General features: G+C 57.4%; 3 protein-coding genes across 9 annotated transcripts; 1 reads left to right on the top strand and 2 right to left on the bottom strand.

The window, feature by feature from the left end:
• Positions 1–291: 291 nt before the first annotated feature.
• Positions 292–8,376, top strand: AP1S1 (adaptor related protein complex 1 subunit sigma 1). Its single transcript, XM_012448991.2, has 5 exons — positions 292–398; positions 2,480–2,658; positions 3,251–3,359; positions 4,941–5,078; positions 6,344–8,376. The coding sequence occupies exons 1-5, from the start codon at positions 396–398 to the stop codon at positions 6,389–6,391; spliced, it is 477 nt and encodes a 158-aa protein (XP_012304414.1). The 5' UTR covers positions 292–395; the 3' UTR covers positions 6,392–8,376.
• Positions 8,377–8,831: 455 nt separating this feature from the next.
• Positions 8,832–15,689, bottom strand: VGF (VGF nerve growth factor inducible). Of its 6 annotated transcripts, none has more exons than XM_064375713.1 (3): positions 15,304–15,689; positions 12,970–13,154; positions 8,832–10,699 (listed from the first exon to the last, which is right to left on the bottom strand). In XM_064375713.1, exon 3 carries the CDS (start codon positions 10,677–10,679, stop codon positions 8,832–8,834), a length of 1,848 nt encoding a protein of 615 aa, XP_064231783.1. In that variant the 5' UTR covers positions 10,680–10,699; positions 12,970–13,154; positions 15,304–15,689. The 6 variants fall into 6 exon arrangements, with proteins under 6 accessions (XP_064231783.1, XP_064231781.1, XP_064231785.1 ...); XM_064375711.1 differs by having other exon boundaries at positions 15,322–15,689; XM_064375715.1 differs by having other exon boundaries at positions 12,970–13,047; positions 15,322–15,689.
• Positions 15,690–16,317: 628 nt separating this feature from the next.
• On the bottom strand, positions 16,318–26,454 carry NAT16 (N-acetyltransferase 16 (putative)). Of its 2 annotated transcripts, XM_012449228.2 has the most exons (6): positions 26,209–26,454; positions 25,261–25,300; positions 20,699–20,824; positions 20,329–20,518; positions 19,056–19,280; positions 16,318–18,428 (listed from the first exon to the last, which is right to left on the bottom strand). In XM_012449228.2, the coding sequence occupies exons 3-6, from the start codon at positions 20,818–20,820 to the stop codon at positions 17,856–17,858; spliced, it is 1,110 nt and encodes a 369-aa protein (XP_012304651.2). In that variant the 5' UTR covers positions 20,821–20,824; positions 25,261–25,300; positions 26,209–26,454; the 3' UTR covers positions 16,318–17,855. The 2 variants fall into 2 exon arrangements, with proteins under 2 accessions (XP_012304651.2, XP_012304650.2); XM_012449227.2 differs by lacking the exon at positions 25,261–25,300.
• Between the last annotated feature and the right edge of the window lie 213 nt (positions 26,455–26,667).

The following is a 26,667-nucleotide window of genomic DNA, read 5'->3' as shown; positions in this document are numbered from 1 at the left end:
TGTTGCCGCGAAGTCTAATGATGGTCCCATTCACCTCGCACCCCTTTTCCCGCCTTTTTCCCCCTCAAGCCTCCAAAGCGCGAGGACCTCATTGTCCTCCTCCCCCATCCTTCAACCAGTCCACAGGACAGCCGCGTTACCATGACGACCGGGCTCCTAGAAGCTGCAGTCAAGGACCTGGTTGCCATGGTTTCCGCTTCTCCGCCTCCAGCCCCGCCCGCGCGCCCCGCGGCGTCGGCGCCTGCGCAGAGCGTGGCGCGCCGGGACTCGGAGCCTGGGCAGGACGGGGCGGGGCTTCGGACGAGAGGGAGGGAAGCCAGAGAAAGGATAAGAAAGGGAGTGGGCCTGGCGCCTACGGTGGCCGAAGTGGGACGCGCCGAGCCGGAGGCTGCAGGATGGTAGGCTGTACGAAGAGGGAGGGGAGGGGGAAGCGAGGGGCGTGGGCTGCACCTGTGGGGGTCCTCCGGGGCCGCCCTCGGGGTGAGCCTCCCTGTTTTCCCTCTGGTCCTCAGAGGCCTCCCTTGCCTCAGCGGGTGGGCGAGCGAGGCTCGGAAGGAAGAGGGGGAGGTGGCCTTCGGGAGAGGGACGGCGAGGGACGCATTTGCTGGGCGAGCGGGGGCTGACGAGGGGGCGTCAGGACCGTCCCGAGCCGAGAGGGACGCTCGGATCTCGGCCCCCGGGGGTCCCTCGATCCCTGCCGCAGGGAAGCTGCCCGAAGCAGAGGGGCGCGGGGGTCTCTTTGCGGAGGGAGGGAGCGGGGGTCACCAGTCACCAAGACCCCCTTCCCGGGCGGTCCAGGCGGGAGCAGGGGCCCTGGTGGGGAGCGGGGTGCGGGCGGGGAGTTTCCGGGTCGGAGGAGGGAGTGCCCTGCCTGGTGCGTGGCCATGCTCTCCTAGAGGCTGGGCCCAGGTGGGGAAGCGAAGTGGGCTTGTGGTTTTGCCCCCAGGGACCCAGGCTTTGGGATCCGGGGCTCTCTGCCCCGCCATCTCACTCTCTTTCCGGAACCCAGGCCTTCCGTCTTCCTGCTCGCTCCCCACCCCCCTATCTGAGCCGAACGAGGCTCCTTGGCACCCCTCTTTTCCCCTCCACTAAAAAAAATAAGTTCCCCTGAATTCTGATTTTTCACCTACTAAACTAGTACAGTGCCACACACACAGGGATTCCAGCCCTGGACATGTCCCTGGATAGGAGAGCTGCTGGGGGAAGGATAAGACTCCAGGATGTAGCCCAGACCCCCTGGAACTGAGAACCTGGGGTGCACTGGGCAGCGAGGGTTCTGTCTTCCATCCCACTTGACCCAGCTTGCTCTCTGTTCTGCAGACATTCTTTAGTGGAACCCCCTGGGTGGTGGGGGCTCTAACTGAGGGAGATTGATCACCTGGTATCTAAGGAGGAGTGGGCACTTAGCAGGAGGCACCCTAAAAGGAAGAAGAGTTAAGAGAAATTGTAAAAGACCAAATACCTGGGTGCCTGCAGAGAGGAAGGTGGGATTTGGGCATCTCCATACCCTGTGTGGTGTTGCAGATACATAAGGCAGAAGGATACCCCTGGGCATAGGGCTGGCACTGGAGGGCCCTCTGTTTGGACATCATTAAGATCTTATGGCTAGGATGGGGTGGAGAATTGAGGTAGCTTCTCCAGGGACAAAATACCAGATTTCAGCATGGTGGTGGGTAGAGGGAGGGTGGAAGAGAACAGGCATTTCTTTGGCATCAGCTACTGGCTTCTTGTCACTGTGCTAGGCATTTTACTTTGGGAAGCAGAACCAGAAAGCAAGAGATTAGGGAATCATCGCGATAATAATAATACCTAAAAGCCAGGCGCAGTGGCTCATGCCTGTAATCCCAGCACTTTGGGAGGCCAAGGTGAGCGGATCACCTGAAGCCAGGAGTTTGAGACCAGGGCCTGGCCAACATGATGAAAACACACTTCTACTAAAAATAGAAAAATTAGCCAGGTTTGGTGGCACGTGCCTGTAATTCCAGCACTCAGGAGGCTGAGGCATGAGAATCGCTGGAACCCAGGAGGCGGAGGTTGCAGTGAACAGTGATCACACCACTGCACTCCATCCTGGGCGACAGAGAGAGACTCTGTCTCAAACATAATAATAATAATACCTAACATATTATACTACCTTCCTGTGCTAGGGACTTGCATATATCAACTCATTTAGTCTCTCCTAACAACTGTGCAAGGCAGGTATGATGTCCATTTTACAGATAAGGAAACTGAGGCCCAGAGAGAGAGTAGTCATTGGCCTAAGGCTCCGCATAACTAGTAGAGAGAGCCAGGATGTGAACCCAAATGACAGAGTCAGAAGCTCTGACTTCCCCCTGCTGGTGGAAACACCCAGGGATGAGTGCAAGGGGCTGGATGTTGGGAGAAGGTAGAGAAGAATGAGCCAAGCAGGGATGAGTTTGGGGAATGTGTGCTTACACTCGGTTCTGCCCTTCCATCCCTCCCCCGACCCCCGCCGCAGATGCGGTTTATGCTGCTATTCAGCCGGCAGGGAAAACTGCGGCTGCAAAAATGGTACCTGGCCACTTCGGACAAAGAACGGAAGAAGATGGTGCGAGAGCTCATGCAGGTTGTCCTGGCTCGAAAGCCCAAGATGTGCAGCTTCCTGGAGTGGAGGGACCTCAAAGTTGTCTATAAGAGGTGACTCCCCACCTACTTTCAGACCTGCCTAGATTCGAGTTGGGCAGTGGGTTCAAATGGCTGAGAAATGGTTGTCCCTTAGGTCACGGAGACCTGGGAAGCTGAGGACATCTGGAGGACAGTGATGAATGCCAGCTTCTTTTGTCTTTTTCCCCCAAACTCTTCTTAAAGAAGTTCTTGTTTACCACTTGGCTTTGCTCACATGCAACACCTGCCTCACACGTGTCCCTTTAGGCTCTATCTTGCCCCACTGTGCATGTCTCTTACAGTCAAAGGTCCTGCCCTACTTTTCCTAACACACACCCCCACCCTTTCTGATTCCTTCTCCTCGGAGCAGGTACATTGCTTGGCCCAGGTTTTTGCTGAGTCAAACTTAGGAGGTCAGAGGGCAGGAAGGAAACAGCATGTGTTCTTTGACTGTTTTTAAGATAGCACTAACAGGCAAGTGAGTTACTATTTACATGCCCCAGGGCCACTCCACCTGTGACCAGCCAGGGCACAGACCACCCCTGGGCTGGGGGGAGGTTTGAGCCCAGAATGCTTGGGTCCTGAAGCAGGCTTGTGGCAATGTCTCATGCGTTCCTCTCCACAGATATGCCAGCCTCTACTTCTGCTGCGCCATTGAGGGCCAAGACAATGAGCTCATCACGCTGGAGCTGATCCACCGATACGTGGAGCTCTTAGACAAATACTTCGGCAGTGTGAGTCCCCTCTGCCCCCGGTTTCCTTTCCCAGCAATCCCCTTTCTAGCAAACTTTGAGGCCCCTCCGGTCTCTGCGCTGGAAACCTCAGGGGAGAGGTGAAGTTGGAGCAGTAAGAACAGTAATTAATTTCCCTTTTTAAGCTCTAAGCCTATTAACCACTTTCTGTAATGGTGAGTGGGGAGGCCGCAGGCAGGATCAGGCACCTAATCTTCACTTACAGCTTAGCTCGGACTTTTCACACAGAGACCAAGTTCAGATTTCTTTGTTTATTTTAAATTTTTATTTTTTTAGAGGCCCAGCCTCACCTTGTCACCTGGAGGAATGCCTGCTATAGCTGGAGTGTGGTGGCGCAATCATAGCTCACTGCAGCCTTAAACTCTGGCCTCAAGCCTCCTTCCCGCCTCAGTCCCCCAATGTGCTGGGACTGCAGGTGCACACTACCACACCCAGCTAATTTTTGTATTTTTTTTTCTTTAGAGATGGGGTCTCACTGTGTTGCCCAGGCTGGTCTCTAACTCTGGGGCTCAAGCGATCCTCCCACCTCAGCCTCCCAAAGTCTGGGAATACAGGCATGAGCCGCTGTACCTGGCCTCATAGTCAGATTTTTATCACTGGTTCCTGACCTTGGATTTACATTGGAATCTTCTGGAGAATTTTTTTGAATAGCAATGTCCAGGTTCCACTCCTAGAGATTCTGAAATAACTTATCTGAGGGACAGCTCAGATCTTAAATGGGGCATAGTGATAACTCCCTAATTTGTGTCCTGCTTAACAATTTATAAAGTGCTTTCGGGTCCTCTTGTTTGCTTCTTACCCCATCTTCTCAGTAGGTGTTGGTATCTCCATTTTCAGGCCAGAAAACTGAGACTCAGAGATGTTTTAGGACATGTTTAGCTGGATGGTTGGTGGCAGAGCCCTGCTTGGAACTCGGGTCTCTCCCGCTGTGGTCCAGAATTCCCTCCTTTCCTGCCCCACCATGTCTAGGAAGAGGGGGCTAGCCCAGCCTTTGGTGGGAACAACGTCACAGATTTTAGGGGAAAGGCAAGCAGAGCCATAGACAAAAGTAGATAGGACAACTAATGTTTCATGATCAGGAGGAAAGAGGAAGAGGGGAAAAAACTAATTCAAGGCAAGGCGCAGTGGTTCACGCCTGTGATCCCAGCACTTTGGGAAGCTGAGGCAGGCAGGTTACTTGAGGCCAGAAGTTCGAGACCAGCCTGGCCAACATGGCAAGACCCCATCTCTACAAAATATTTTTAAAATTAGCTGGGCATGATAGCACGTACCTGTTGTCCCAGCTACTCAGGAAGCTGAGGTAGGAGGATCACTTGAGCCCAGGAGTTCGAGGCTGCAGTGAGCTATAATCATGCCACTGCATTCCCCAGCCTGGACGACAGAGCAAGAGACCCTGTCTCTAACAAAATAACAAAACAAAAAAAGTGAAAAAGCTGAACCAACTACTAAGGCTTGGGTGTTGGGGGCAGAATCCAATGTGGGAGGCGTGGTCTTGAAAAGGAAGTGGCTGCAGTTGCACGTCTACGCTCAACTTGGCCTCCCTCCCGCCCCCCGTCCTCCCAGGTGTGCGAGCTAGACATCATCTTCAACTTTGAGAAGGCCTACTTCATCCTGGATGAGTTTTTGATGGGGGGAGACGTCCAGGACACCTCCAAGAAGAGTGTGCTGAAAGCCATCGAGCAGGCTGACCTACTGCAGGAGGTACGGGCCAGGGACAGTGAGGAGGAGGAGGAAGCGCACAGTGGCAGACGCCCTGCCCGCCCTGCCCACCATCGCCAAGGGGGCCCCCCTCCCTGTGACATCTGACCCCCAGTACACCCAGCTCTCCAGCCTAACCTCAAGCCCTGACCCCCTGGGGTGGGAGGTAGGGTGGCAGATAGCCCACCTGTGTACCCCTCACTCCAAGCTGTCCTTAACCCAAGCCCCAGATGTCTCGTGGCCACTCAGTCTCCTTTGTTCAATTCTCTGAGCAACGCTTAACGCCAAAGGGTTAAGGGTTAGCTTTGGAGTTAAGGGTTGCTTGCAGAATAGGAGAAGGGGCACCTGATAGATCTTTCTTTTCTTCCCTGATTTCTGCCCCGACCCCTCTTTTTTTTTTTTTTTAACACACACATACTCCAAAGCCTCTGCTTCTTAGGAGGAAGAAGCTATGGGGATTTGGGGACTGGGGCAGAGGGCACCTGGACGTTGGTTCTCGCTGCTCTCTGACACCCCCGCCCTCACCCCATTACTGCCTGCCCCCTCTCTGCTGTGCCATCACCGGGCCCTGGTGCAGGGAGATGAGTCACCGGAATCTGCAGTGATGAGCGAGCCCGGCCTGAGCTGGCTCTGAGGAGGGGGAGAGATGGGGGGTGAGGGGGGGCTCATCTCTGCAGTGAGAGAGAGGGCAGAACTGAACTTGCCACCTCACTGGTCGAGCTTCACCTTCACACATGCACACACATGCACACACATGCCCTGGCACCCACACACATGCCCTGACACACACACCCACCGTGTCACCAGTGTTCTGCTCAGACCCTAATGACGCATCTCCCTGCAGTCTGGTTCACCTTCCTTCAGGCACCTGGCACTCACCTCCCACTGCCTCCCCCACTCTGATAAACAGGACCCAGCCAGCTGCACCCCCTAGGCCCCCAGAAAGATCTCCCACCTCCCCATCCTGGCTTCACTCCCTTTACTCCCAGGTGCCAAGGCAGGGCCCCTGCTCACCAAGCTCCTGGCTTTGGGTTCTCTGGGTGTTGATGGACTCAACCTAGACCCCACCTGCCACTGTTGGCTGGCCGTGGGAGGCTGGTGGGGCCCCCCCTGAAGGGCTCGCTGGTCTGGCCTTGGGCTCACGTTGGCTTCTCTCCCCCTCCCCCGTGTCTGTGCCTCCCCCGTCTGACTCTTCCTCGTGACTGCTGTCTTGCCCACCCTGTCGGCCTCTCCTGGTGTCTCTGCGTCACCCTCTGTCTCTGCCTTAGGAGGATGAGTCGCCGCGGAGTGTGCTGGAGGAGATGGGTCTGGCATAGCCCCCGCCGGGTCAGGGCATGGAAATGGGGTCCTGGCAGTGGGGTGCCAACGGCCGCTTCTCTTCTGCCCAGGGCGCTGTTCTTGGTGGGACTCAGCTGCCCCTCCTCTGCTGCCTCACCTTCTTCTGGAGTGAGCTGTGGGCTCAGGCCCTTCAAACATTCCCTCCCTCCACCCCCTACCTCCACTTTCCCCTTTTCCCACTGAAGGTTTTAAAAGCTAGGAGGCAGGAAAATGTGACCCAGATGGGGGTGCTATTGGCTTTTATTCCCTGCCTTTGCAGAACCAATGTCACCCCAGACGTTCTCCCCTCCCTAATAACTGTAAATATATAAATATGTCGGGTTAAAGGGAAAAGGTTTTCAGGGCGCTTCTCTTCCTCTCTGCCCCGTAACCTACCTCCACCCTCCCGATAGCCAGCCAGGGCGGCTTCTCTGCCTGGGAGGGAAGCCTGGCCCCCCTCTTTCTCCTTGGCTGCAGCTGGGCCTCTATCCTGTGCCAGGGAGGAACAACATAGTTAATTTTTTTCTAACCTTGCCACTTTGAGGGAAGGAAGGGTTGGAGGAAAGGCAAGCTTTATGGGACTGTGGTCCTGGCCCTGTCCCTCTTTCACTCCAGTTCTGGGTGAGGCAGGAGCTGGGAGGGGTGGGGAGGGGGAAGTGTCTGCCTTTATTTCCTTTCTTCTGAAATAAAAGGAAAAGCATTTCTGGACTTTGCTGGCCTTGGGCTCTGTGAAGGAAGGCAGGGCTGCTGGCATCATCGGGAGGCCAAGGGATCCTGCCAGCTGTGGGAAGAAGCAAAGTAGAGAGCACTCAGTGAAATTGGAATTCCAGATACACAAGGAATCATTTTGGGAATAAATGTGTCCCATGCAATGTTTAGGACACACTTAACTCTAAAACTGCATCCGTTGTGTATCTGGAATTTCAAATTTCCATGTCCTGTATTTTGTCTGACCACCTTACCTTAAACAGATTTTTATGCAGAATGCATCTCCAAACAGGCTGCCCCCAACTCCCTGAGCTGCCTTTACAGAAGGAGGAACAGCTCCTCAGGATGTGGGTTCATTGTGAGGGGATTTCATTTGCCCAGTTTAGTTTCATTTGAATCAGTTCACAGATACCTGTGATTAGAAAAGTCTAAGATGAGAGGTCGAGGTGGGCAGGTCACTCGAGCCCAGTAATTCCAGACCAGCTGAGCAACATGGCAAAACCCCATCTCTACAAAAAAAAGCAAAAATTAGCTGGGCATGGTGGCGTGCACCTGTAGTTGCAGCTATTCAGGAGGCTGAGGTGGGAGGATCACCTGAGCTCAGGAATTCGAGGTTGCAGTGAGCTGTGATCATGCCACTGCACTGCAGCCTGGGCGACAGAGACCCTGTCTCAGGAAAAAAAAAAAAGGTGGGGGTTAAGAAGTGGCTTTAGTCAGGGTGTCTCTGTGGCTGCCACCCCCTCCCCGCATTTCTGGCAAAGTACCTAGGACCAGGGAATTTAGGGAGCAATGGAGGGAGGTGGGTGGGTGAACAGAAGAAACTCTGGCATTACCAGAGTTTCCATTACCATTACTCTATGCAACCCCAGGATCTTGGGGAAAAAGGAGCCAGGTAGCACCCAGAACTGTGGCACCTCCTGCGGGGTGCCTTTTTCTTTTGAACCAGAGGTCGCTGGACCCATCCTAGACAATTGGCTCTTTTATTGCATTCCGCTGGGCTTCTCTCTGTCAAGCCCCGGGGAAAGATGACTTTACCACCATCCCCCAAGCTGGAAGTGGAATTTCGGGTTTCTTAATGGGCGTGAGCCATATTCTCCTCTAAAAACAGTTTCAGGACTTTCCCCACTCATCCCTCGCCTTGATTTGGGGACAGGAAGCAGGAGGAGATGGGGACTGTGGCTGGCGCTTCCCTCACCGCCCCTTGGGAAGGACCACACAGGCCCAAGGGGACGGGTGAATAACCGAGAACAAAGTCCTAATAAAATAGTCACTTTTATTTCTTAGCAAAACTATTTCCTCCGTGAGGGGTATTTACAACAGAGAAAGGAAAGAAGGGGTCAATTCACAACGACTTGGAGAGGTTGGAGGGGCTCGTGGGAGGCCCGAAGGGCTGGAGACAGACACACTTCACACAATTAATCGGAACTGCTTTTTCCGGTTTCGGATGGGGACGTCCCCAGAGGGACTTGATGGGGCCGGAGTCCCCTGCAGGGAGGGAACTGGCACAAACCAGCGGTCCTCCTGGGCTGGTCCCGGGTCACCCGCGGGTGAGCTCGGGAGTTCGGGCTCTGGACCCGGGAAGGGGGTCTGGCAGGTCCCGGCGCAGCCTGGGAACGGGGGCGGGGCCGAGGGGCGGGGCCGGGGCGCATGCAAACACCGAGGGGGAGCGGGCGACACGGAGGGGGGCGGCGGCGCGCACGGCGGGGGCGCGCGGGGGCGGGGCCGGGCGGGTCACGGGCGCCGGAGCAGCACGTGCTCGATGTAATTCTCCAGCTCCTCCTGCTCCTGCAGCCGGCGCTCCTCCGCCTCCGCCTCCTCCTGAGCGCGCCGAGCCTGGGCCTCCCGGCCGGGATAGTGGCGCGAAGGCGGCAAGGCGTGGTGGTAGTGGCGGCGGCGCGAGGCCGAGGGCGGCTGCAGTGTCCGCGGCCGGATGTAGTTGGGGAAAGGGTGGTACGGCCCTGGCGGATACACCTCGTCCTCCTCCCGATCCCAGGGCGGGAGCACCTCGTTCCAGTCCGGCAGTTCTTCCCGAGCGGGGGCGGGGGCGGGGGGCGGGGGCTGCGGGGAGCGGACGTGGGTGGGAGCGGGGGCGACCCGGGGGGGCGGCACGGGCTCGGGAGGGGCGTTCTTCTTCCGCTTCCGTTTCTCCTCCACCTCCTCGATGATGCTGACCACGTCGTCCGCTGGCAGGTGGAGTTTGGTGGACAGCTCAATAAGGCTGTCGATCGTCTGCGGGTCCATCTCCTCGTCGTCGTCCTCCTCCTCTCCGCCCTCCTCTGCCCCCTTGGCCTCCTTCTGCCGGTGGCCCGGCGTCTCTTCCTGGGAGCGCTTGTCCTCCGCTCCGGCTTCCCCGTCCTCCTCCTCCGCGAACAGGAGCGCGTTCTGCCGCGCCCTCTCCGCCTCCTCCGCCTCTGCCTCCGCCTCCGCCGCCTCCTCATCCTCTTCCCCCACCCTCTCTTCCCCGCCGCGTCTCTCCTGCTCCGCCTCCTCCTCCCTTGCGCTCTCTCGCTCCTCAGCCGCCTCCTGCAGCCCCCGACCCCCCAGGCCGCGCTGCCGGGCCCCGCCCTGCAGCAAATACTGGAGCAGCAGGTCCGAGGCGAGGTCGGCCAGCCGCTCTTCCTGCGCCGCGGCCTGCCGCGTGGCCTCCGCCTGCCGCCGCCCGGCCTCCACCTGCGCCAACCCTTGCTGGAGAAGGCGCTCGCCTGCCTCAGAGCCACCCAGGAGTGTGCTCTCCGGCCGGCGCGCCTTGGGGAACGGGGCGGCCAGGCCTTGGTACGCCTTGGACAGGGGTGCCAATGCCTCGCCTAGGTGTGTTTTAGGGGAGGACACTCCTTCCCCGAACTTGTGGGTTTCGGGAAGGGGCCCGCTGTCGGGCATACGCTCCTGGAATTGCGAGGGGGCCGGGGGTGGCAGGGGCGCGCGCTCCGGGACGCGCGCCTGGAACTCTCCCCAGGAAGCGCGCCACACGCGTTCTGGCCCCGGGCTCTCCAGATTCACTCGGGTCAGCGTATGCGTGCGGGTTTCCGTCTCTGCTGCTGCCGTCTCCTGCTGGCGCTTGGCGCTACTTGGACTAAAATCTCGCAGTTCCTGGAGCAGGGACGCTAGCGCCTCGAGCTCCTCGGAGGGATCGCTCGCTTCGGGCCCATTCTCCGGAGTCTGAGGGCGAGGCGGAGCCTCTGGCGCCGGACTCTCCGGCGCCGGGAGGCTGTGGGTCTGGCTGCGCACGGTCTCGGTCAGCAGAGCTTCAGCCGCTTCTTCCGCCGGCTCCTGCTGGGAGCCGCTCGGTGCCGGGGGCGAGGCGGGGCGGTCGAGTGCCTGCAGCAGCACCGCGGCCAGCGCCCGGGGATCCACGCCCTGGAAAAGCTCTCCCTCGTCCTGCGGCTCGGAATTCCGAGCGGCTCGGACCTCTGGGGCGCTGCCATCCTTTGGCCCAGGCACTGCGTCCCCGGCCACCGGCTCTTTATGCTCAGAGCTGAGGGGAGGAGGCTGCGCCTCAGGGCGACCAGAGGGTGCTGCCTCTAACCCCTTGATTAGCAGAAGGCAGAAGAGGGCGGAAGCCGGCAATCTGAGGGCTTTCATGACCAAGAGGCTGCCAGAGACTGAAAAATAGAAGGGACCAAAAAAAAAGAAGATTTCTGTAAGAATTCCCCTCTCTAGATCTATGTTCCCTTCCCCCACCTTTAAGCAGGAAACCCAGGGCTTCCCTGATCCCCCTAACCTTACCCAGAGGAGGAACATTTAGGAGCAAAGGAGGAAAATGTTGTGCCGATCTCTGGAGTCGTGTAAATGGGAAAAGAACGCCCGAAGCCCTCGCTTACCCAGGGCTTCCTCGCCCCCTTCCCTGAGCCATCTCACTGCCATCGCCCACGTACTAAGCAGCAATATGGGGGAAAAAAATCTCTGCTCTCTCCCTCCCCGTAGGACTCCCCGGATGGTGCGTGGGCGACTTCAGCAGCAAGAGAAAAAGCTGCGACTCCCCCGTTTACCGGGGACCCTTACCAGGGGGCTCCCGCTGTGCTTGCAACACCCCCATCGAGAGGAGAGAGAACCCTCCCTCACGCCCACGGTTTGAGGGACGGACAGCGGAGTATTTACCAGCTGGTGTCACGAAGCGGGAGGTGGAGAGGAGGGTCGGGGCGGGATGGGGACTGGGGAAGATCGGGACGCGTCCGCCTCGGCTCCGAGCGGTGGCCGGGGTACGAGCGACGGTCGAGGTCTGGCGTCCCCTGGGCTGGGCTCAGCTGGGTCAGCGCGGCTCCGGGCGGCTCGCTCGCTCCGGCTTCAGCACGCTGGACAGCGCCCGCGCCTCCACCGCTTTATAAAGGGGAGCGCGCGGGGTCACGTGGGTGCGCCCCGCCCCATTGACGTCAATGTTCATTCATGGGGAAGCGGGCGGGCGCCTGGAGGAGGGAGGACGCCCTACGATTGGAGGGTGCCTGCCTCTCCTGGCCTGCGCCTGCGCGCTGGGCCCTTCGGCTGGAGGGGTGTGCGCTAGCGGAGCTCCGGGAAATGAATGAATGAATGAATGAATGAAATGCTGAAGCGGGCGGGGCGGGGGGCTATGAATGAATGAAGGAGGGACGAGGAGAAAAGGATGAATGAATGAATGGGAGAATGAATGGAAGGGTGGATGCAGAGGCGCTGGAAGGCGGGAGGGTGGGTTGCAGAGCAACTTGGAGCTGCTGGATGGAGTCCGCCGTTGCCGAGTGGACTTGGAAAAGGGCAGCCCCAGCGTCTGACTGGGCACCAGTGGGAGCTAAATACTGGGGAGGGGAAGGATAAACATTCGACAGCCGAGGAGGGGGCCGGTTTCGCCACCCCGAGACCACACGCCCAAGGACGGCATGAACCTGAGCACGGGGGGGACATATCTGTGCGCCTGCGGGCGCTGTCCACGGATCGGCGGTGCGGGGTGGCAGCCCCCTGGCAGGGGCAGATGTGTGGATCTTGCGGTTTTGGTAATCCCATCGGAAAGGGTCGGAGTCGGAAGAGAAGGGGGAAGGAATGAGGATGTGTGTGCCTCTGGGTCGTGTCTGTTTCACGACCCGTGCTGTGTCTGGAGAAAAAGGTGTGTCTGTCCTTCTGTCCCCCGACTGCCGCGCGTGTCAAGGCCCCCCGCTGTGCCCCCTTCGGCCCATCTCTTCCCATTCTCCCCCAGTCGCTTTCTCTCCAGCCACTTCCCTCCCCCAAGGACGTTTGGAGGGCGAGACCAGACCAGGTGGGGAGGGGGTTGCGCAGGTGGGGGGGTGACTCAACTCCAGCTCTCTCCACCGCTTAAAGGAAAGGTTTGAACGCGATGGGAGGGGGGCATGCAACGTCACAGATACCCCCTCTCTGCCACCAGACCCTTCGACCGTATCTCCTGCCAGAGAGGTTGGGGCTGGGGGCTTGGACAGCTAGAGGTTCCGGGGGTGGGGGGCGATGACGCACAGATTTGCGCAAAGAGAATCCATCAGCGAGCCGGGTCCGGTGAAGGGAGACCAGCCGTGGGCGGGGGTGGGGGAAGAGGACGGAAATGGGGAGGGGGCAGGGGAGAGGAGAGGGTGGCAAGGGGGGCATCCACTGCAGGAATGAAGGGGAGGGAGGGAGGAAGGCTGGAGGGGGCTGCGGTGCTGGCAGAGAGCGGTGCGGGGGCGTGGACAGGGAAGGGGGGAACGACAATGACACACGCCAGACACACACGAACTGCGGACACAGAGATGCTCGTGGGCACACGCAGGGCACCCGCACCCTAAGACTCTGAAAACCGAGGTCAGGGCTGTCTGCCAGGGGCTCAGAGACTCTTTCAGAAACAGTCCTCACCCCCCTCCTCACCTCTTCCTAGAACTGACCCTCCTTCCAACCTCCCCCTCCCTACACACACACTCACGTGCTTTCTCTCTATAACCAGCAGTGGCTTCTCGCTTCCATCAGTGGCTCGACTTTCCCAGAAGAAAGCCCATCAGCTCTGCGGGGAAATAAATTGGGAGGAGTGGAGAGGGAGGAAAGAGAGAAGAGATGGGGGCAGGGGAGGAGGAAGGAAGGAAAGGATCTGGAACAGGTAGAAGGAGCAGGCTAAAGGAGAGAGAGAGAAAAAAAGAAAAAAAAAACACTGAGAATCAAGGTGACAGTGGAGATTCCAAAGAAAGGAGGGAAAGAGGGGTTAGGAGACCCTGAGGCAATGCCTCCCATCCCCACACACACCTAGCCACAGCTTCCCCTCCTTCCTCTCCTCTACCCCCATCTCCCCTTCATCTTCCCAGCCTGGATGCAGAGAGCAGTGGGATGAGGAAGGGGTCACGTTACCTTCCTGAGGAGGATGAATCAGAGAGAGATGGCTCAGACATCTGGAGAGGGGGAGGGGAAGCCATCCAAGAGAGAAGGGAGAGGGGAGGGAGGGAGCCAAGGGGGCTGACTGAGTGCTGATGGGGATTAGAGACCGAGTTGCAAGATGAGAGACAGGTACCTAGAGAAACTGTATTTGCCTGTGGGCTTGTGAGTGTGCACACACACCTGGGTGTGCATGTACATGGCTTGTGCACGTATGTTTATATGTGTACAGAGATGAATTAGATACGTGACGGGCGGGGGAGAAAAAGAAAGGGAATGGGGGAAGCAATTGTGTATTTAATCAGATCAAGACTGGATGGGCATGGTAGTGTTTCCAATTTAACTATGTGATGTTCTCTTCCTTTCTATGTGGCTGTGTTTGTGTTTGCTTCCAGCTGTGTGTGTATGTGCACAAGTTGTGTGTGTGTGTGTGTGTTGGGGGGGTTTCTTATCTCTTCGTCATGCCTGTATGCCCATGCAGTTTGGGGTCTTTGAACACACCAAGTTCTGGGCATCTGCTGGTGTCCAAAAACTGTGCCTGGCTTGGTGGTACACAATAATGTGTGTGTAAGCATACACATGCCCCCACTCCCCATCCCTCCCTTCCTCCACTTAAGCTCAGAAGCCCAGAAGAGCTTCTCAGAAATCAGCATCCCCAAGGCTCCAGCATCCTGTGGTGAGGGAGCAGGTGGAGGTGAGTGCCTGGGGCACCAAAGGCTTGGAGATTCCACAATCTGGGTCTTGATTCCTTATGTCTGCATGGTCTCTGGACTCATTCTGTTTCTGCTTCTCTCCATCCCAGTTCCCTACCTGGGTCAACTCGATCACACACTCCCTCACTCTACTGGGGGTGAGCTGTGCCCTTCATACCCTGCTGCCTTTAGGGGCTTCTGGACTGGGCACAGGTTCCTGGGATGGGGAAAGGAGAGAGACAGTGAGAAAAAGAAAGAGAACAGAAGAAAGTGGGAGACACAGAGTGCTGGAAAAGGCAGAGCTGAGATGGGGACCTGGTTGGGGATGCCTGGTATTGGCTCTGACTTGTTTGTGTGAATCCATCATCTCTCTTTGTGTTTGTTCCTGAATCTCCCTCCAAGAGGGTAGCTGGAGAAGATGGGGTCCAGCATCGTAGGAATCTAAGCTCAAGATTTGGAAAACCAGGGAATCGGGGAAGAGAACTGGGTCTTTTCCCTGAGAAGGTCTGGGAGAGAAAGAGAGAGCAGGGGCTTGTGGACCCCGAAGCTCACAGTTCCCCTCTTCTCCTCCCCCTCCCCCCAACCGGTGACTCACCTCTGCAGCCTTTAACTGCGTCAGCCATGGTGGGGGGGCAGTCAGGGAGGGGGCACTTTATGAGAGGGGAAGGGGTCTCCACTTTGAATTCACAGAAGATGCTAAAGGCCCCCTGAAAATTGCCCCATTTAGAACACACTCTTGCCCTATCCCCTCCCCATCCCAGGGCTGGGGAGTCCTGGGGAAGGGACTGAGGGGAGGGCTAGGGGGCTACTGGAGGGTCTGGAATGATGAGTGATGGGAAGGGGGTGCTCACTCTGATTTTTAGTCCCGAGGTCCCACTCGCCCTCAGACCCCCACCCACTCCTGAGTGGGGGAGGGGAGACCCAGCAAGCGGGGGAGGGCAACGCCGCAGAGATGAGTCACCAAGAAAGAGAGAGAGAAAGAGACAGAGAAGGGGAGAGACACGAAGAGAGAGCCACTGGAGAGACTGACACACACTCACACACTCAAGTACACACAGACATACACCATGAAGGTGGTATCCACCAAGGGAAAGAAAACCACTTCTGTAATCCTGAACCAGCCTCCTTCAACTTCCACCGGTCACACACACAACACACTGTCCTAGAGAATCACACAGAGATTGGGAGACACACCCACTTACACAAACACAATGTCACACCTCGCCTAGCAGTCACCCAGACCGAGGCTGGAGATGTGTCCAGGGCGATGGAGATGTTCACTAAGTGTTCTCATTCATTCCTTTTACCAGGTGGAGGGAAGGGCGCCAAAACCCTCAAGGAATGCGACTTCAGAAATCCAAGACGCGGTTGCAGGGACTCACAGGCTGCGCTGTGCACACTCGACAATATACACAAGTCGCCTGCTTCCCCGTCCACACGTACATAGTAACATATCAAGCATCGTCCTCATCAAAAAAGAAAACAACAAAAAAAGCCACTTGAGGTACCTGATTCTAGGGTACACCAGGCACGTTGTCCCGAATCCATCCCACCCAGACACCCCCTGACTCGTGCACACATGTCCAGAAACGCAGACACACAAAGACGCCCACGGACACACTCACACGGACGAAAACCACCTTGTGCTGCCTCGCCCGCGTCCGCGCACGTCCTAGCGCCCCCGCGTGTTACTTTGGGGGATCGCAGTCTCTGCCGCTCCAGAGCAGGCTGGGTGGGGGGCGGTGCCCAGGCTTTCTCCACCTCCTCCCCACACCATGGGTTGCCCACCTAGAAATGGGGAAAGCGAGCCAGGCTGGCCACGGGCGACTCTGGAACTGGGAGTTAGATGCCTGGATCCTGACTGATGGAAGCTGGTCTTTGATGCCAAGCGGGACTTGGGAGAAGAACCCACAGAATTCGGGTAGCAGCATATTCCCAGATCCAGGGAAAAACAAGGCCGGGGCGAGTCAGGGGGCGGTTCTGCTGCCCACCTCGGTCCTGAGCAGCAGTTTCTTTCCTCAATTGGCAGGGGTGGGGTAGGGGCTCACGGCCAGCAGCCCACCCCAGAACCCCTCCCCACCTCTTCCCTATCCCCAGGAAGTCATTAGCCCCATTGCCACAGGGCTTAAAGATCCTCTCTGATACAGGCTGCTGGGGAAAGGGGAAGGTAATGTGTCTCAACCCTCCCCACTGAGAAGTAAAACAGACACAGAAGATGGCCAAAAGGTCCATTTTATTGTCATATAGTCGTGGTTTCTGTGACAAGGAGGGTGGCAGCATGGCCATGTCTGCCTGGCACAGGAGGCAGCCAAGCAGAGCATCACAGTAGCAAAACTAGAGCTGGGGAAAGTGGGGAAGTGGCAGCTGCCCCCCCTTTGACCTGCTGGTGCCCCCCTCTGCCCACATCTCAGATCCCATCCCCAGCAAACCCCAAACTCACTGCCAACATTTTCCTAGCACCTGGGCATTGCCCAACAAGAAGTTCAAGCGAGCATCATCAGACAGAATTAAGTTCTAGGTCATGCTCTAGGCTTGGGACACCTGAGTTCTATTCTCTGGGAAGCTCCCAGCTACTTTGAGTGACTTAGAAGTCACTTTGATCTTTCCCAGACTTCTGTTTTCTTCCTCTGCCTTTGATGTGGGGATCCAACATTGGAGACAGCGCTGTGCAGATGCAGCTGTTACTACTTGCAATTAAATAGAAGACTCTCAAAGTTCTAAAAGCATAAATGATCTAGAGGAAGGGAGTGGTGTCCAGAAATACCAGGAGGTGGGGATTCCAGTTGCACTAGAAGGCAGCCTGGTTGGAACCAGGAGACAACCCCTATGCCAGGCTGAGGGACCTGCCCTCCACTATACCAAACTCTCCAGCCAGAACCCCCGCCTACCCCTCCACCCCCACCTGGGTGAGCTGGGGCACGGGGGAGCCTGCAAAATAGCAACGTTGTGCAAAGCTGGAGGAAACTCCAGTGAGAGAGGCAGGCTCAGAAAGTGCATCACCAAGGTGAACAAGGACCCAAATGGGGAGCATTCTAAATACATTTCATTTTACAGGGTTTCTCTCTCTGGATTGACACTGGGCTGGTGATGGAAAGGGGAACAGAGGGCCAGGAAAATGAGCACTGCTGTGCTAAGGGTCGTAGAGATCCAGAGAGGATGAGGAAGGGAGGACTAGAGAGAAGTGTGGAGAGGGCACTGATCTCTGGCACCAGAAGCTTGAGTCGGGGGAGGGAGTTAGGGGTCGGGAGGGAAGTGCAGTGCCAGTTTTGAGGGCTTTAAAAAGGGCAGGAGGAAGAAAAGAAACCCGGATTGAGCGGCTGCGCTCAGGGAGGAGGCTGGGCATCCCACACACTCCTGCGCGCTTCCACCCACGAGGGGGCAGAAGGGAGAAGCCAGGAAAGGCGGAGTTCATGCCGGGGCTGGGATGATGGACAGGGAAGGACTCTGAAGCCTGTGCCGGGACCAGTTCTTTGGAAGAGAAGAGAGTGGATAATAGCAGCTCAAGCCCGCCCCGCCCCCGAATCCGGCAGTTCAGGTCAGGGAATAGGCAATGGTGTTTGGGGGCGCTAGAGGCGAGATGGTAAGGGGAAAAGAGACAGAGTGGGGGGACCCGCGCCGGTAAGGGTGGGAGTCAGAGGGAACTTCCCAAGGGACGCAGAGTAGGAAATGGCAGGGAAGAGGCTGGCTGGGGAAACTGCAGAAGGGGGCGGGTCCAAAGTGCTTCATTTTCCCCCACACCGCCAGAAGAGAGGCCTCAGATGTCTGCCTCCAGCAGGTACTGTTCAGTATAACCCTTCACCAGCTCCAGCCCCAGCCCGGCCTGGCAGAAGTCAGCCAGCTGTGACCACAGCTGGGGCTCCAGGAAGAGCTGGCACATGACGTTGAGGCCGGCGAGGCGCGGGGTCTGGCGCTGCAGGTGCCACACCAACTGGCTCTGCACCTGCGCGCCGTCGCTACCGAAGGCGTCGATGTTGAGGTAGCGCCAAGTGCCGTCCCCGCCGTGCGGGATGGGGAAGGGGCGCGTGCACAGCGTGAGCACGCGCGGGCGCGCGCGGCTGTCCACGCGCCACTCCAGGCCCTTAGCCGCCAGCAGGCGCAGGTTGCTCTCGCTGGGCCGGTAGGGCTGCCAGTCCTGGATGATGGTCCCGCCCGGAAGCACGTCGCGCTGCACGGAGGGCGACAACAGAAGGCGTGCCACGTCGCCGCCTGTCTCGGACACGGCCTCGGTGGGCAGCGGCGAGAAAGTGCCGGAGATCCGCAGCTCCGCCAGCCGCGCGCCCAGCCGGGCCAGCAGCGCGGAGGCGTTGAATCGGACCAAAAGGATGGCCTGTGGGGGGCACGAGTGAGCGCGAGGCGGGCGCGGGAGGGTTGGCGAGCCCGGCGCCTCTTGGCGGGAATCTTCACTCCACGTTCACGCCCACGGGCTCCCACGGGCTCCAGAGGAGCGACCGTGATGGCTCCGGGCGGAGTCGGGGTATGGGAAAGCCTAGGTTTCAAGGGTACCAGAGAGGGACCAGGGGCACGGGCTCCCAATACCTGGATCCCCAAGGAGAGTTGGGATCAGTATGGAGTAGCCAGGGAACCGAGGGGGCGGGTCCCCGGGTCTCCAGGGACGTGATAGCCAGGGAGGCCGATCAGTCAGTAGGATTAGGGAGGCGCAGAGGGAGGACAAAGGCTCAGAGGAGGATGCTTGGGTCCCTGAACAGAAGCAGGATCCTAGGGGAGGCAAGGTCCCCGAAGTTGGGATGTAAGGTTTCAGGCTGGGAGTCAGGAGTCTGACTTCCCCTGAGTCAAAAGGTCTGGTAAGGACTGGAAGTCCCAGGGCAAGGCTCATGGGTCGCACCACTCGGTAGAGCCTGGAGAAAGTAAACCCGGGCTCCGCTGGGCGTGGGAAAGGTCTCCCCGTGTGCCCCAGCAGAGAGGCCCAGCCATCTGAGCTCCCCGTCCTTCTCACCTGCTTGGTGATTAGGCGGTATTTCTTCAGCTCCCGGGGGCCCAGCTGGTCGTCCCGGGTAAGCCGTGCCACCTTGACCCCCGGGTGCTGTTGCTTGACCAGCTGCGAGCAGAAGCGCTGCAGCAGCCCGGCCACGCCCTTCCCGCGCTCCCAAGGCGCCACGCGCAGCCCCTCCACCAGCGCCGTCTCCCCGGCGTCGATCACGTTCACCGACTCCAGCGCGATCTGCGGACCGAGGCCGTTAGCGGGGGACCCTCCCCGCCTCCGCCCCTGCCAGGGCTGTCGGCTCACTGAGCTCTCCTCTTCCCACACGCTGAGCACTCCGTCAACATCACCCGGGCACCAGGCCAGGCCTGGGGCAGCACGGCACCTGGGCCTCTGATTCCAGAACCGGCAGAACAGTCATTCGCGGGGGTCTCGTCCACCGTTTTTTTTTTTTTTTTTTTTTTTTTTTTTAATTTAAGACAGGGTCTCGTCATCCCAGGCTGGAGCGCAGTGGTGCGATCACAGCTCACTGCAGCCTCAAGCTCCTGGGCTCAAACGATTCCCCCCACCCCGAGCCTCCCGAATAGCTGGGACCAAAGGCACGCACCCCCACTCCCGGCTTTTTATTTATTTTTATTTTTTAGAGACGGGGGTCTCGCAAGTTGCCCAGGCTGATCTGAAACTCCTAGCCTCAAGTGATCCTCCCGCCTCGGCCTCCCAAACAGCTGAGGTTACAGGCGTGAGCCGCCGCGCCCGGCCCCTTCCACCTCTCCAGATGCGCCAGCCCCGAGTGCAACTAGTCCGGGACCGAACGGTCCTGACTTGGCTCCTCCCCCGGGATCTTGCCACGCCCACTTCCTCCTAGCTCCTCCCCCAGCACAACTCTAGGCTCTTCCCGCTCTTGGCTTCCAGATCCTCTTCGGGCAAGGGTTCCCTGTGCTGGGGGGTCCTGGTCCCAGTCTAGCTGCTCCCACCCCTAGCCTACCCCCTCTCTCCTGCTCCTCACCTCTTGTGCTCTTGCCCCCAGGAACTTCTCCAGTGGATCCTCAAACTTTGAAGCGCTCTCCTGTCCCTCCAGTTTCTCTGCTTTCAGAGTCCTCCACCCCACCCTCACTGACATAGCCCCTGCATCCACACTGCACGCCTTGCTTTTTGGTCCTAAAGCAGAATCTGTTTCCTCAGCATCGGGACAAACGCTGGGGAGAAGCTCTCCCCCTCTTTTTCCTAAGATCCACGCACCCGCTGGTGGCTTCACCCCATGTCACCTGGACCCTGCCCCCGGGCTCACCACGCCTCCGTTGCGCTTGGCCAGCACCACTGTGCGGTCGGGGTCCCGGAGCCAACTGTGGTAGCGGCTGGGAAGGTAGTCCAGGCCGCTGTAGATGCCCCCCGAGATGGCCATCACCTCCTCAAACTCCCGTTCCGTGGCCACCACGAAATCCAGTGGCTTGGGCTCAGCCTCAGGCCCCGATCCCGACCTGGGCTCGGCCCCTGACAACTCGGCCTTGGCCTCAGGCCCTGACTCGGCACCCAGGGGCTCGGCCTCAGCCTCAGGCCCCGATCCCGACCTAGGCTCGGCCCCTGACAACTCGGCCTTGGCCTCAGGCCCTGACTCGGCACCCAGGGGCTCAGCCTCAGCCTCAGGCCCCGATCCGGACCTGGGCTTGGCCTCCACCTCCTGTGGCCGGGTTTCGGAGCTCGGCTCTGCATCTCCAGCAGCCTCCTTTTCCGGCTTAGGGACCTCTGAGGTGGCTGTACCACAGCTGGCTTCCAGCTTCATGACCCTGCAGAAAAAAGAAAATTCAGCACCTGGATCAGAGCCCTTTGTTCCCACATCTGGGCCCCTGCACACAAACTGTCCCAATGCCCCTTTCTATAGAAACACCCAACCCTTTTATTTATTTATTTATTTGAGAGGGAGTCTCCTTCCATTGCCCAAGCTGGAGTGTAGTGGTGCAATCTCAGCTCACTGCAACCTCTGCCTCCTGGGTTCAAGTGATTCTCCTGCCTCAGCCTCCCAAGTTGCTGGGACTACAGGCACATGCCACCATACCCAGTTAATTTTTGTATTTTTAGTAGAGATGGAATTTCACCATGTTGGCCAGGCTGGTCTCAAACTCCTGACTTCAGGTGATCCTCCCACCTCACCCTCCCAAAGTGCTGCGACTACAGGCGTGAGCCATCACATTGGCCCCTTTCTTCCTTTCTTCTTCTTCTTATTTTTTAATACAGATAGGAATCTCACTATGTTACTCAGACTGGTCTTGAAATCCTGGGTTCGAGCGATCCTCCTACCTCAGCCTCCCAAAGTGCTGGAACTACAAGTGTGAGTCACTGTATCTGCCCCACAAACATCCTTTCTTTTCTGCTGTCCACAGAGACCCTGGGTGTGAAGGGTTCCCAGCTCCCTTCCTCCTCCCACCAGCTTTCAGAAATCCCAGCTCTACCCACTCCACTCCTGCCAGATGCTCCTTAACAGTCAGAAACTCAGAACCCTGTGAGCTCCCCATACACCAGCCCCAGATATCCTCCAGGCCCAGCCAGCAACCAGGGACCCAGGCAAAAGAAAGAAGGCACTTGGGGGTAGTTAAAAAAAAAAGAAGGAAGGCTGGGGCACAGAGGCTCACACTTTGGGAGGCTGAGGCAGGTGGATTGGTTGAGTCCTGGAGTTTATGAACAGCCTGGACAATGTAGTGAGACTCTATCTCTACAAAAAATTAGCTGGGCATGGTGGTGCGGTGGGCCTGTAGTTTCAGCTACTCTGGAGGCTGAGGTGGGAGGATCATTGGAGCCAAAGAGGCGAAGGTTGCAGTGAGCCATGATCACACCACCGCACACCAGCCTGGGTGACAGAGAGAGAGCCTGTCTCAAAAAATAAATAAATAAAAATAAAGGCACACTCCTTCAAGTATCCTAACACCTCTCTAAGACTTCTACAAGGACAACATGAGAAACTTTCACCATCACCCGTCTGTCCACAAGAGGGTTCTCAGAGAAGAGTGGAGGATTCACCCCCACTCCCATTTCCTGCCACTGCCAGCTACAGTCTCAGGGCAAAGGGAGGAGGGTGTAGACCCCAAATCTCCTCCATACTGCTGTCCTAGTTCGCTGTCCCCCCACCTCCACCTCTTGACACACACATTCAAATATAAGCAAGATACACAGCTCCACTAGAAAATGTCAAGCCCTTGTTCTCTAGTGAAAGAACCAACAACAACAACAAAAAAGAAAATGTCAAGCCAGTCCGACGCAGTGGCTCAGCCAAGGTGGGTAGTTCACCTGAGGTCAGGAGATCGAGACCAGCCTAGCCAGTGTGATGAAACCCCATCTCTACCGGAAATACAAAAATTAGCTCAGCATAGTGGTGGACACCTGTAATCCCAGCTACTAGGGAGGCTGAGGCACAAGAATCACTTGAACCTGGGAGGTGGAGGTTGCGGCAAGCTGAGGTTGAGCCACTGCACTTCAGCCTGGGCAACAGAGTGAGACTCTGTTTCAAGAAAAAAAAACAACAACCCTCCCCTCCCTCCCTTCCTCCCTTCCTTCCTTCCTCCCTTCCTCCCTTCCTTCCTTTCCTCTCTTTCTCTCCCTGTTTCCTTTTTCTTGCTGATTTTATGCAAAGGGCTAGCATTCTCATCGCTCTTTTTTCAGGTTTAATCCTTATTTTAATAAAATTTTCAAGCAAAAAAAAAAGAGAGAGAGAAAAGAAAATGTTAAGCCATTTCTTCTAAGCCAATCAACCCCTCCTTTCTTTCCTTCTGCCCCTCTTCCCCATAGGGAGACTTGGGCTCTGTCCACTCGGGGACCAGGAACCGTTTTAAAAGGGCTCTGTCAGAGCGCCACCAAAATAAAAAGGAAAGCGCCCTATCCAAGTCCCAGTGACTTCTATTTCTAGGCCTGTCTCTTCCAGACCAGCCAAACCAACCAATCAAATCCCCCCTCTCTCTTTCAACCAATTATAATGCTCACCTCGGATAACCTACATTAAGCCTCATTAGCCAACATCCCAAGGGCACACAGACCAACTACTCTATGGGGGTGATATTGACTTGGCTGGACTTTTATTTATTTATTTATTTTTGACAGAAGCCTGACCTAGGTTTGGGGAAGGTTGACCAGGAGTGGCACTGAGTAGTGGTTTGCCCTCCCAAGCCGTAAACAGAGCTTGCCTAAACGAGGTATGCTTGCCATACAAACCAAGCTTCAAAACTAGAGTTCCGTCTCCCTCTTTCTTTTCTGATTCTTTCTCATCTGATTCCACCTGGAGATTACCTGGGTATGGAGCCAGCATTATCAGAGGAGAGGAGGAAGCCAAGCTCAGAGGACTTAGAGCCCCTCTTAGGGCCATTAGAGACCATCAAGTTCAACCCATTCTTTTCACAATCAAGGAGATTAAGAGCCTTGCCCGAGGTGAATCAGCTTGGGCAGAGCCAGGCTAAAAGTTAAGTTTCCTTGGCTTCCAGGCCAGGGGGAAGATCTCTTATTATTGTTGTTGTTGTTGTTGTTTGTTTATTTAATTTTATTCTTTTGAGACAAGCTCTTGCTTTATCGCCCAGGCTGGAGTGCACTGGCACCGTCATAGCTCACTGCAGCCTCAACCTCCTGGGCTCAAGTGATCCTCCCCTCCTCAGCTTCCCATGTAGCTGGGACTACAGGCAGGTGCCACCACACCTGGCTAATTTTTAAAATGTTTAATTTTTTTGTAGAGATGGGGTCCCACTATGTTGCCCAAGCTGGTCTTGAACTCCTGGGCTCAAGCGATCCTCCCACCTCCAGTTCCTAAAGTGCTGGGCTGTTAGGTGTGAGTCACCATGCCTAGCCAAGATCTCTTTTTAGTGTATCTGGATCTCTGAACCCAGCCTGAAGAACAAGGAGAGGAACTACTGGGTCCTTGAACAGGAGTTGAAGGGTTCAGGTAGGCTAAGCTTATAAAGAAGCAGAGATGGGGTTGCTGGGAACTCCCCCACTGTCTGGCCCACACTGTAAGCAGTCCCTCTGGGACCACACAAACCTCCATTCCTGGGACCAGCCCAAGCCCCAGACCTCTTCTACCACACTCTGGTGACAATGGGTCCCAAAGAAGAGCAAGTTAGCTCTTGACTCCATCTGCAGCTCCAGGCAACATGGACCAGCTGTTCATGGGAAATTCAGTGGTGCCTCCAGCAATACCCTCACTGCCCGCAAAGGCGATGAGGTGTGACAACTGGTAGACTGAAACCCACCTGACTCAAGACATTCGGCGCCAGTTTCCTTCCTTTGCTTACAGGAAGGGAAGCCCTTTCCAAATGGTATTTCTACATCTCAGATAAGGTTGCTTGTGGTGGGAGGCAGGGGTAGGGGTGGACGTGGGGAGTTCCCAGCGTCATGGAAAAGGAAGGGCTTTCCAATGCATCCCTCATCTTTCAACCTAGGCACAACCTCCAGCCCTGTTCCCTTTTTGGGGACATGAACAAAGGTTCCCAGGTTCTTAAACCTTGGAGGAGGTGAGTAATAAAACAGGTCAAGGATTCCAGGCCAAGCCACAGCTGTGGGCTGGCCCTGTAACCCTCACTTCACATGCTGACTAGTTCCTGCCCTCCAGTCCAGCACCCTCCAGCCTGGCTCCTTGGTTGTCTCGGCAAAGGCCGAGGCAGCTGGTGCCTCCAGGGCACTGTGGGAGGTGTAGTCCAGATATCTCCTGGATCAAGTTCCCTTCCTAAAGAGAAACAACATTTCTTGGCCAGGCAGGGTGGCTCATGCCTGTAATCCCAGCACTTTGGGAGGCAGAGGCAGGTGGATCACATGATATCGGGAGTTCAAGACCAGCCTGACTAACATGGTGAAACCTCTTCTCTACTAAACACACACACACACACACACACACACACACACACACACACACACACAAATTAGCCGGGCGTGGTGGCAGGCACCTGTAATCCCAGCTACTCGGGAGGCTGAGGCAGGAGAATCCCTTGAATGGAGGGGAGGCTGCGGTGAGTGGAGATGGCGCCACTGCACTCCAGCCTGGGCAACAAGAGCGAAACTCTGTCTCAAAAAAAAAAAAAAAAAAAAAATTAGGGACAGCATTTCTCTCTCCATCCCTATCCCCACATCCCTGGGGACCTTGTTGAAATCTCATAAATATGAATGATTGCTTTGGGGAGGGGGGATTGGAGTCATAGCTGGGCATGCCGGGAGCCCACCCACTTGCACCCCACTCCCACCGCACCCCACACACCTGAAATATCGCTGCCCTTGAGGCCGATGGCTTCTTGACACTGGGGAGGGAGGAGAGGGAGGGAAGGGGGAGCCCAGTCGCCGGAAAGGCGGAGACAAAGAAGGCAGCCACACAAAGCGCCCGAAGATGAGAGCGAAAAGGACGGGAATGGAGGCAGAGAGCAGACAAAAGCAGGCAGGAGATGCGGCCGCAGGGGATGGGCAGGGAGGCGGGAGGAGGTTCCGACACCGAATCACAGATATGACACCTCGTGATTCCGGGACCTGCAGATGCCAACAACAAAAAAATTCTAGCACGCACCCCCTCCCCTGGGACACCATAAATAGAAAGGAGCGTGACACACCCCCTTCGCCCCGGGGTTTGAGGGGCGGGGAGACGGGGAGGGGAAGGGGTCAAGGAGAAAAGCAAGTCAGAAAAAAGGCTGGAAGAGAACAATCCTGGAAACCGAGACAGGGGAGAGGCGATAAAATGGGGGCAGGAGGGAAGGCCTGGGGGGTGGGCAGAGGCAGTGCCGAGGAAGAGGGCCCAGCGAAAGCGGGGGACGCTCCCAGAGGTCCATAGTTGTGGAGGAGGGGGGCTGTCCTGCAGGGTCTTCCCGAGTGAGAGTCTTCCCTCTGTTCCTATCCCGGAGTAAGGGCTAGGGCTTGGGCGAGAGGGAGATTGCAAAGGGAACTGTCTGCTTGGCCGGGTTTCCCCTGGGCACGGGACCCTGGGGACAGGTGGGAGCAACAAAGCAACAGACGGGGGCGGGGGAGTGCTTCTGGACACCTGAAGCGCAACCTCTGACTCAGTTTTCTGGGTCACCGGACTGGAAGGGGCTGGGCGGAAGGGGGCGCAGCCGCTTGGTCCCCCTGGGGGGTGGTGGCCTTCTGCTGCCCCATTCCGCGGTAGAGGAGTACGCTAGACGCTAGCCCCCTCCCAAGTCCCCAGGCCCGGCCGCCCCCCTACCTCGCCGGAGCCGGAGCCAGGGTCGAGATGCTGCGAAGCCAAGCGGGGCAGGTGGCCGGCGCAGCAGCCCCGGTGCCAAGAGAGGGGTCTCCTTGGAGCCCCCAAGAGTCAGAGGAGGATGACGTGCGGGGACCCGGCCGCGCCGTCGGAGCCCGACTCGAACTTCGAAGGTCGGCGCTGGGGCTACGCCGCAGATCCGTTGGCGAAGCGGGCCGGGGCACCCAGCGGTTCGGGGGTTCTGGTGGCGCCCGTGGCTCCCGCGGCGACGCTCCAGCGGCAGCTTCGAGGGGCGGAGACCCCGGCGACGCGGGAGAAACCCGGGACGGATCCGGAGCGGATTCGTGCCCTGTTGGCGGGGCCTGGGGTCGGGGTGCGCCCTGGGCAGCTGGGTGGCCTCGAGCCCCGCTGGCGAGACTCCGCCCCGTGTCCCGGCTGGGGTGTGGGACTGGGAATAGGAGT

The sequence above is a fragment of the Aotus nancymaae genome, unplaced genomic scaffold (genome assembly GCF_030222135.1).
Source record: "Aotus nancymaae isolate 86718 unplaced genomic scaffold, 86718_ANA_hifiasm-v0.15.2.pri h1tg000012l, whole genome shotgun sequence".
Lineage (NCBI taxonomy): Eukaryota > Metazoa > Chordata > Mammalia > Primates > Aotidae > Aotus > Aotus nancymaae.
The sequence above is the reverse complement of the archived record's forward strand: the minus strand, read 5'-3'. Positions and strand labels throughout refer to the sequence as shown.

What these genes read in the sequence shown, in the direction of transcription:
- NAT16 (XM_012449228.2), bottom strand. Translation starts at nt 20,820, where the DNA reads ATGAAGCTGGAAGCCAGCTGTGGTACAGCCACCTCAGAGGTCCCTAAG. An exon ending in GAGGTGGAGGCCAAGCCCAG is followed by an intron (nt 20,519 to 20,698) that starts GTCCGGATCGGG and finishes GGCCGAGCCCAG; the next exon opens with GTCGGGATCGGGGCCTGAGG. An exon ending in CCAAGCGCAACGGAGGCGTG is followed by an intron (nt 19,281 to 20,328) that starts GTGAGCCCGGGG and finishes CTCGGTCCGCAG; the next exon opens with ATCGCGCTGGAGTCGGTGAA.
- VGF (XM_064375713.1), bottom strand. Translation starts at nt 10,679, where the DNA reads ATGAAAGCCCTCAGATTGCCGGCTTCCGCCCTCTTCTGCCTTCTGCTA.
- AP1S1 (XM_012448991.2), top strand. An exon ending in CTCAAAGTTGTCTATAAGAG is followed by an intron (nt 2,659 to 3,250) that starts GTGACTCCCCAC and finishes TCCTCTCCACAG; the next exon opens with ATATGCCAGCCTCTACTTCT. An exon ending in TAGACAAATACTTCGGCAGT is followed by an intron (nt 3,360 to 4,940) that starts GTGAGTCCCCTC and finishes CCGTCCTCCCAG; the next exon opens with GTGTGCGAGCTAGACATCAT.